The sequence below is a fragment of the Populus alba genome, chromosome 3 (assembly GCF_005239225.2).
Source record: "Populus alba chromosome 3, ASM523922v2, whole genome shotgun sequence".
NCBI classification, from domain to species: domain Eukaryota; kingdom Viridiplantae; phylum Streptophyta; class Magnoliopsida; order Malpighiales; family Salicaceae; genus Populus; species Populus alba.
In genome coordinates, this window is record NC_133286.1 from 14,310,023 (window position 1) to 14,319,023 (window position 9,001).

At 37.6% G+C, this 9,001-nt stretch overlaps 2 protein-coding genes across 4 annotated transcripts; one reads left to right on the forward strand and one right to left on the reverse strand.

Annotated features, from left to right (window-relative positions):
• Positions 1-524: 524 nt before the first annotated feature.
• Positions 525-5,503, reverse strand: LOC118028602 (uncharacterized). Of its 3 annotated transcripts, none has more exons than XM_035032248.2 (15): positions 5,177-5,503; positions 5,045-5,102; positions 4,924-4,963; positions 4,702-4,770; positions 4,407-4,519; positions 4,241-4,306; positions 4,004-4,146; positions 3,602-3,662; positions 3,426-3,487; positions 2,448-2,552; positions 1,812-1,887; positions 1,520-1,632; positions 1,181-1,240; positions 1,023-1,094; positions 525-888 (listed from the first exon to the last, which is right to left on the reverse strand). In XM_035032248.2, exons 1-15 carry the CDS (start codon positions 5,458-5,460, stop codon positions 783-785), a joined length of 1,428 nt encoding a protein of 475 aa, XP_034888139.1. In that variant the 5' UTR covers positions 5,461-5,503; the 3' UTR covers positions 525-782. The 3 variants fall into 3 exon arrangements, with proteins under 3 accessions (XP_034888139.1, XP_034888138.1, XP_073264499.1); XM_035032247.2 differs by having other exon boundaries at positions 4,924-4,966; XM_073408398.1 differs by having other exon boundaries at positions 525-1,094; positions 4,924-4,966.
• Positions 5,504-6,237: 734 nt separating this feature from the next.
• Positions 6,238-8,495, forward strand: LOC118028768 (uncharacterized). Its single transcript, XM_035032478.1, has 2 exons — positions 6,238-7,516; positions 7,642-8,495. The coding sequence occupies exons 1-2, from the start codon at positions 6,238-6,240 to the stop codon at positions 8,493-8,495; spliced, it is 2,133 nt and encodes a 710-aa protein (XP_034888369.1).
• Positions 8,496-9,001: the final 506 nt, after the last annotated feature.

Sequence of the window (9,001 nt, forward strand, 5' to 3'; positions counted from 1 at the left end):
GCTGTTATCTAAAATAATCAGAAATATCATGTGGAACATATGAATTCTGGGGAGAAACATGATCTATCCAGCAGCTATATACCAATAAAATAGCCAAGCATACCTACCATCCCATGAATACAATTGAAAAGCTCTCTCTACTAACTTTGAACTCCTCATCACTAATTTTTTCTTATAAGATTCTAAGAACCCATCAACTCTTGAGCACTTAACCTAGACAAACCTTTTATTTGTTTTCGAATGTTTAGATGAAGAATGTTGATTTTGAAGGGAATGCCGTGAAAACTGTTAGGGGGGGGGGGGCATGTAGACAACTGGGCTTGCGTAGCGAACTCTTTCCAATATCCCCAGGAATCTATTCCTTTTTCTTTTTTCTTTTTTTTTTTTTTTTTTTTTCTTTTTTCATGTGGATTTCCTCATTCTGGATCAAGAAGGACTGATCAAGGTGGAGATGCGCGCTGGTGGGAAGATGCGATCCGTCGGAGAAAAGACGAAGCAGCTAAAAAGTAAATTCTTCCATCATCTCGCACGAAAAGGGAAAATGGGATTAGGGCAGACTTGCTATATTTTTGAAAAATACCCTAGCAATTTACATCTGTTCAAACAAAGCTTTCTCTAGTTACAAATAGGCATGATTAATGCCATAAGAATACACGACATTCAGCATATAGCTGATCCTTCAAGACTCCGCTAATGCAGGCATTGACTGGTGCGGCAGCCAAGCCCAAAAAATGAAAATAACACTTTGAACATTTAAATCTCTTTTCCCCTTTTTATCACACTCATGTCACTGCATACCTACCCATAAAATAAGCAATCCTGAAGTGAAACAACCTTTCTGCCTGACAACCTTGCATGCCTCGAATTTGATTTGCATGGTTTCTTATGCTGCAAATTCATCCAAAGTAGAAATAGAATGCAGCATCAGTGTATGATCGAGAGGGAGTGAGGTAGTGAGGTAGCAACGCATTTGCTCCACGACCCCAATAGATCAGAAAATGAAGTCACTAAGTTGAACACACTTCTTATTGGCGTTCTTATCAATGATATATGCTCTGTCCTCTACACCTGCACTCAAGCAATTCATCCTATGCCTGCAGTCAAAGCAACGAGTGATGTCAGCAGGTGGATGAGACGTACCTGGAACAAAATTAATATCAGATAATGTGACTGGAATCACCATTCAAAGTGATCTTCACAGCAAATAGAGCCAGAGATAATGGAAAGTCCAGTTCCTTTCCTGCAATCAGCAAATACAAGTACTGGTTTAATCTACCAACATAAAACAATGCGGACTTCGACCCTGGACAATTTCAAGAAAGCGGCCATGCCACAAAAACTTGGAAACCTTCATTTGAAAACACAAATCTAAATTTTACTTTCATATTCAGAGAATCCTCTCTTCTTACATGTCCAAGAAAAGTAACTCAGAACCTTTCAGCCCTCAAAGAAAGTAGGCCCAGAAGATGTTGACATGGATAATAAAGAATCTGAAACAATTCCGAATACAGACACATACCAAGTTGCAGTATACATATCATAGAACTTGTCAAAGGCTTTATCAAAACAGTGGTGGCAAACCAAAAGATCACTAATGCTAGTCACCTTGCATGTTGATTTGCAGCATTTGACCTGCATCAGTTAAATGGCATTGTTAAGCAAATTATCAGCAGTTTTTTCCCACTACACAACCATGCATACGCTTGGCGAACACATAGAAAATTCATTGATGGCTCACTTAATTGGAAAGGCAAGCCAAATTGGACAGACCATAAACTGTAAAGTATGCAATAAGGTTGAAAATAAATTACCAAACGCTTGAGTTTATGAGAGTAATATTGCTGATGGGATGGTTGTGCCCTTATATGCTCATGTAAATGGCCTGCACTGAAAGACACATATCTATAAGCAAGGCTCAGGAAGTAAAATCAAACAAATTTATTTTGCCAACCAAAGCAAAGAATCAACCAAGCATCATAAAGCATGGCATCCATGCTACCAGTGCTCCTAAGGAGTATGTTTCAACCAAGCACTTCAGCTCTCACCCCTTAGATTCAGCACAAACAAAGAAGCAACATCAAACCACCCTCCTCTACTTCATTTCAAAGACCGCAACCACCTTTCCCAATTTTCACCCATTGACTACCAAGGAAAGCATGACACAACTAAATGTAAGCCAAAGTAATTGAGCTATAAACACTTTGCAAGAGATTGTAGAAGATTGCAAATGCAAGAGATAAAATAAGGAAAACCCAAGAGTTAAACATACAAAGAATGGATGAGAGAGAAAAATCTAATAATATGATATGAGTTCAGTCATAAAATAGTGTAAACAAGAGAGAAAAAGATTAGAGCTGTGAATCAAGTAGCGTAGAAATCATTGGATAATGCACAACACTTTGAATTGAATCTTATAACATCCAAACAATAAGATACTTTGTGCTTACTTGTCACATAGGATCATACTGCAATCAAGGCAAGTTGCCAAACATAAGGAACCGCGGCAGGTATTGCAGTTTGCTCCAGACAATTTTTTACCAATCTGGTGACATCTGCAGAAAGGGACAGGGAGTTAGCCATGAATTCCTCAAACACAAAAAAGAACAACATAAATAAATATTTCTTCCTTGGCCATTTGTTCGCATATAATCACATGAAGAAATCATCAGACAGTCATTGATCAAACTGATCATAGCTACTAATTCCAGCTAACTGAATCTCAAATTCAGGCTCAGTGAACAGAAACAAAATTCAGAACGTTAATGGAATAGACAGAAAATTGCAATGAACAATTACTTACATGTTACAGTTTAATGCAAAATGTGCTTGGTAAATCCACCATGCAATTTCCTAAGCAATGAGCTAGAAAATCCATTTTTATTTCAGAAAAGTAGATGATTGGAACCATACACAAGAATAAATCATATTCCTAAATCTCAAATACCCCCATCAGCTAATCTACATCAATCCTAAATAGTATAACTTAACATACAATATATGGGGTAAATGCCACTTTTCCCAATTCCCCATGAAAGTGCCCACTATGAGCTTAAAACCATGGCTTCCTCCTTTTTGTTCAGTGTAATATAACACCTCCTTGAAAACTTATAACCATTCAATTCTAACCATGTAAAGTGTACACATTGAACTGATATAGTCCACATTGCCTAGTGTTAACAGTAACAGAAAGGGCAATGGGAAAAAAACAGCAGGCTTTTTTACGAGGGAATTGAGTAACCAGAAGACCCTCAACACAAAGGTTGTGGATTTTTCTTATGTACTTGCATGATAAGTGTACTTACAACTGTTCCTAATGCCAACTTACCAATTTACCCTTATATAATGGCAACACTTTTAACAAATAATGCTACAATGGAAATAGAGTAAAACAATGAGCTAAGAACATGAAAATGTATTTTACAAACCTTCCATAAAGTCCAAGAAGATCTCTGGATATGGAATCAGAGTTCTTATTCCCCACTGCCACCTTCATGCAAGGTAACTTTGATAAGTTAATCTAATACATTGTTAATAATAGGTAAATCATAGCACACAGAGGTGCATACTTTTTGTTAATATCAAAAGAAAAACAAAAGCAAACCTGATTAGATGTTGTCACCAAACAGTCTTCCGGAAGGTGTCCAGGCCTCTGACATTTCCAACTACAATGGCAGGTTCATAAGTAAAACAAGCAAATAGATATAAGCAAGATGCATGTGCTTTCACAAGCATTTTAAATAGCTTCAAGGGCCATTTTTTTCCCTTTTTTCCTTTTCTTTTCTCTTCTTTTCTTTTCTCTCTCTCTTTCTTTCTTTCTTTCTTTTGGATAGGAATATAGCAAAATCCATTTCAAAAGGAGTAAAAAAGGAGCTAGTTGAAGGGTTCAATATTTATGCTTCATAGCATGGTCTAAATTGTAATGTCATTTTCACTGCTGGAAAAAAAATCTTTTACCAATATGACACATAACTAATATACATGGCATTGAAAAAAGACCACATACCACTCATAAGTACAAAGATTAGATATCTTTTTGGACCAGCGATGGCGATTATAGTCCCACGTGTCATCTCCAAGCAATGGCATTGGCAAGGCACATTTGAATCCAGATGAAGAGACATCGAGTTGTTGATTGCTTGCTGGACCCTGATAACATATAAACGAAATGTTTAAAGTTAGTAAATCAGTAAGAGTATAGACACCCCTTAACGTTGTAATAAAGTTGAGAGTGGAAAAACACCTTAGCAAGTTTCAGACTTTGCAGAAGCTCAACCTTGCATTCCAAGCTGCAGATATCATCATCGGTCTATGAAGGAAGACAAATCTTTAATGTCATTAACACGATGGAAGAACAACATATCAAGACAAGAAATAAAAGCAAAAAATATACAGTTCACATATCCTACCTCATTGCAAATATATTCACCATATTTTCCACATAACAAACAAACAGGCTCTCCTGGGACAGGATACCGTTGCTCACTTCTAGACTTCACTCGATCAACTTCATTTGGATGACCTAGCAAGAGAGGAAAAAGGAGAGGAAAACAGCATAAGCAATGACAAAGACATGCTCAAATCAGCTTGATTTAAAACCTACTTCAAACTCTGATCAATCAGAAAATCTCAATGGTTGCGAAAGATAATGGAATCTAATCAATTATTCAAAGACAAAATGAGTCCAGATAATAACAGACTAACCAGAATGCAAGGTATCATCCTGTCTAGAACCTGAGGAACCCTCATTCTCTTCAGATTCCGAAGAATCACCTGGGGTTTCCATTAAAATAAAAAAATCAATCAACACGCGCAATAAGCAGCCTGATTCCATTTAACATCGCCTAATTAGCTAACTTGCATAATAGTTTTTACCAAATTATTGTTAAAAAAAATGAAGATCACGACAGAAATAGAAATGCATACTTCCATAATTTTCCAAATTTAAAACAGAGATCGTATTTCCCTGCTACAAGAAAAACAGAAATCAGTTAATACAAATACCAAATAAAATAGAAATCTCAAACCGAAAAGAGTCGTGAATTACCACTAGAACATCAGAAGTTAAATTTTCATACGACTGATTAGATGAGCTAACTTCTTTCCTGTTCAGTTCACAAAAAATAAAAATAAACAGATTGAAATGAATTAAATTAAGTTAAAAAGAAAAAAAAATTACCTCCTCTTATTTATGTAATCCAGGTGAGACATCGGTCCATCATTCTCCTCAATTGCATAGCCGTGCTTATTGTGCTGTGGATTTTTCTGAATACGTTGTCGTTTCGGGCGGGCAATTTTGCTGTCGCCGCGAGGTTGTTGCTCATCTTCTTCTTCTTCTTTAGTTAAAGGAGCATTACCGGTGGCGATGTTATAAGCCTTTAGGTTTTGAAGAGCGGAGGAGAGATTTAAGTCTTTTTTGTAAGAGAGCGAAGGCGTCTTGTAGAAATTTGTTCTCGTTCCCATTCTGTTTCTCAGTTTTTCGCAGACAACAGATCAGTGAAGAAAAAACAATGCACATAAATATTAAACGCTTTAATTTCAATTTAGTCCCTTATGTTTGGACTCATTTTTAATTATCCCCAAATAAAAATCATTTCAATTTATTTTTTAAAATTAGTAAAAATATTCTCTGGTCGGTATTTTATTTTAAAGGCATATTTATAATTAAGATAAAGGTGTTTAAAGTATTTTTTATTTAAAAGTATATTAAAATAAAATTTATTTTATTTTTAAAATTTTTATTTTTTTATATTAGCATATTAAAATAATTTGAAAACACATAAAAAAAATTATTTTAAGTAAAATTAAAAAAATATATAATATATATACATATTCTCTAGTCAGAATATCTTGGCACCATATGGACAATTTAATTCAAATAAAAATTAAAATCAAATTTAATATAAAAATAGAATGCATGAAAGTCAAAAGAATGAACAAAATATGTATATAATACCTGGGAGGTTCTCTCGTAGAACATTCTTCTAGTGGCTACTGACTAGCTACCATTGCAGAAAAGTCAAATAGACAAAGACCTTACCCCACCACTACCAGCCCTGAGTAATAAATCCGAACGAGGGAGACACATTCAACTGTCATCCGTTATGTCACATACAAACTGGCTGGACAACATAAAAAATGTCTAGAATTAAGCAGATTAGAGAGGTGCAAACTGCAAACTGAAGCAACTAACCTTATCTACTCCTGCAAGTAAAAAAATACTGAGAGTGAAACCTATAAATGGGGAAGCTGGGCTGCGGTATCGATGGGAATCTGAATGAAGCGAGGTTCAGTGAACCCATGCCATGGATTGGCCTCTATATAGCAGCAGCATCTCTGGTCTGTGCACTTGCTATGGCCGCAGATTTCATCCGTGGCTTCCGCCATCGGAGGTTCTGGTTCCCGAGCAAATACTTCTCCATCAACGCCACTTCACTGACCATAATAGCTGTGGCAGTCAAGCTGTCAGTGGATCTGAACACCGCTATGCCTCGCCGTGTTGATCAGCTCGCAAAACTTAGCAGTGGTGCCTTGCTCTGTACAGTAATGGGTAATTCCATGCCTTATCTGGGAGCCATGGACAACGGTGATTTATGCACAAATATGATAGCTTTAGGAATTCTCGTTATTACTGTTATTGTTAATATAGGCATCCAATTAGGCACCGGTGTTGTATATCTTTACTGGAAAGAGCATGTATTTATTATGTTTCTGATGCTTATTTTGCTTTTAATCCTCAGCTTTTCAGCATTAACTGTGCCGATAAATAATAAATATTTCCAATATAAATATAGTAAGAAATATGATATGGCTCTTAAGGAATACTCGAACGAAACCAGAAAAAGGGAAGGCAAGGAACTTAAAGAAGAATTAATGAAATTCTGGATGATGGCTCATACCAGCAGCCCCCAGTTCGTGGTGGGCCGTTCAGTTACATGCTCTGCCTCCGGTGCATTCTGTCTCCTTGGTGCCATGACTTTAGCTGAGGCCATACTGCGATCTTACTTGATGCCCCGGTCATTCGAATTCTGCACCGGAGAATCGGAGTATAAGTGGTCGGCCATCGTAGTTCTTATTACACAGACCATTGCAGTGGGAGTTGGTACTGTTGCCCCCGCAATCAGATGGTTCAGTGCTCTGAACATCAGATGCCCAACCAGAAGAAAGAAAAGCAGCAAAAGAATATTTAAAGTAGAAAGGTACTGGATCCAGTTGCTTGTGGAGATGAAAGAGTGCCCACTAGCCATACGAATCCAGGACCGATTTTGCAGGAAACTTGCCCACTATGCTAATAACAAATTGGTGGACCTCTGTCTTGGAATGCAAACTGGAATTGTGTTGGGTAGCAAAGTGATTCAGTTCATTTCAGTTTACTCCATGATCTGGATGTTATCACTCTCCGATCTCTGCAAGAAGTTAAGAACAATGAAACCCGACAGCAGCATATCATCTGGCTCAGGATCAGAATCACGATCCAGTACAAAACCAGATCTCAGCCGTTTTGTTTTGCATCTTGAAGGTGAAACGAACTAGTTGAGTTTATGATGAAGAAAAACTTCGATACCACTGATCATTGGCTGCGAAGGGGGAAAAGGAAACAGCCAAAGCATCTCATGGAACTGTTGGAAAAATCAACCGTTGCAGAAGGATTTAAGGGGGTGAAAGAGTTTGACAGTGGCCTAGTTCTCTCTCTAGATTGTGATGAACCTCCAAACTGTTGGGCTCTTCCTGTAGCAACTCTGACAGCCATTGCAGTTGCACTTCCAAATGTCAGTGGTGGTTTGATGAAACAGTTGATGCTCAGTGTACATGAAGGCCTCATGTATGTCAGACTCATAGAAGATAACCTGGACGCAAAGGGAGAATTGATTAACATCAGGAAAGCAGCAAATGTTGTATGGCTTGGAGTTGATCTCGACAACAAGTGGCTAGATGTGGACCTTCGAAAACTGTCCGTGCAAGCAGAAAGCACAAAGGAAATACTTGAGAAACTATCTGATGTTGCAAAGACCAGGTTTGTGGACTGTAAGAAGATACTTATGAATAAATGTCAGAAGGAAAGACCTTCAAAGTGGCCCATCAAGGTTCTGGCTGCTAATTCCATGTACAGGATAAGCCAAACTCTTCTGCAGAATTGTGAAAGTACAAATGACTTGGTCGACGAAAGATTATTTGAAGCTTTAACTGTCATGATCTCTGATATACTGGGTGCTTGTCTCACTAACTTACGGCATGTCATATTCCACTGTTTGAGCAGGGCTGTCATCGAGAGGGAATACTGTGTACGCAGGGCAGTTCACATTCTTGGAAAAACAGAAAAGATCCGGAAACTTCTAGATCAGCAGCCTATTTCCACTTTAGATCCAGATCGAATGGCCTGCATTGATGAGTGGCGTTCATTGAATGATTTGAAGACCTCTTCGCCCTTCATTCCATATTCTGCAAAGAGTGAAACAGTCTTCTCCACCTCAAGCGACTTGTATCTAACCATGGAATAAACTTTACTAGCTTGGAGCTGGAAAATAGAAGCAACTTACGACTATGCCATGTAATATTTGAAAACACTTGGCTTCCTGCTTCTTGTCTTAAGTTAACACTGACAACTTAAGACAACATGTAATGCAGATAGTCCATCTAGAAGCAGAAAGTCAATTTTTGTGGATTTTGTGAAACAGAGGATGCAGTTGGCATCCCTTATTCAACTGCAACAGTCTAATGAATCTATATGGCAGTATATAACCATAAAGCAATCCAATCGAGAAGCCTTTTTATCTATCAGGTGAAAAGGCCACTGTTCTAGAAAGGCTACTTATAACCTTGTAATAAATTGACATGCACCAAAAACAATTCTATGTGCCGGGATTCTTTAAACTCAAGCTAAAGTTGTACTAATCAAAATCCCAGGGCCCCCAGAGAATTGATGAGAACTAATATCCATTTAACGAAATTGATCAAGACAAAGTGAACTACTGAAGTGAAACATGTAGATGGGAAAGGTTGGCTG

Excerpts from the sequence above, each read along its gene's own strand:
- LOC118028602 (XM_035032247.2), bottom strand. The coding sequence starts at position 5,460 with ATGGGAACGAGAACAAATTTCTACAAGACGCCTTCGCTCTCTTACAAA. Across the intron at positions 4,967-5,044 it reads TAACTTCTGATGTTCTAGTG|CAGGGAAATACGATCTCTGT; the intron begins GTAATTCACGAC and ends TTTTTCTTGTAG. Across the intron at positions 4,307-4,406 it reads GTGAATATATTTGCAATGAG|ACCGATGATGATATCTGCAG; the intron begins GTAGGATATGTG and ends CTTCCTTCATAG.
- LOC118028768 (XM_035032478.1), top strand. The coding sequence starts at position 6,238 with ATGGGGAAGCTGGGCTGCGGTATCGATGGGAATCTGAATGAAGCGAGG. Across the intron at positions 7,517-7,641 it reads TTTTGTTTTGCATCTTGAAG|AAGGATTTAAGGGGGTGAAA; the intron begins GTGAAACGAACT and ends CAACCGTTGCAG.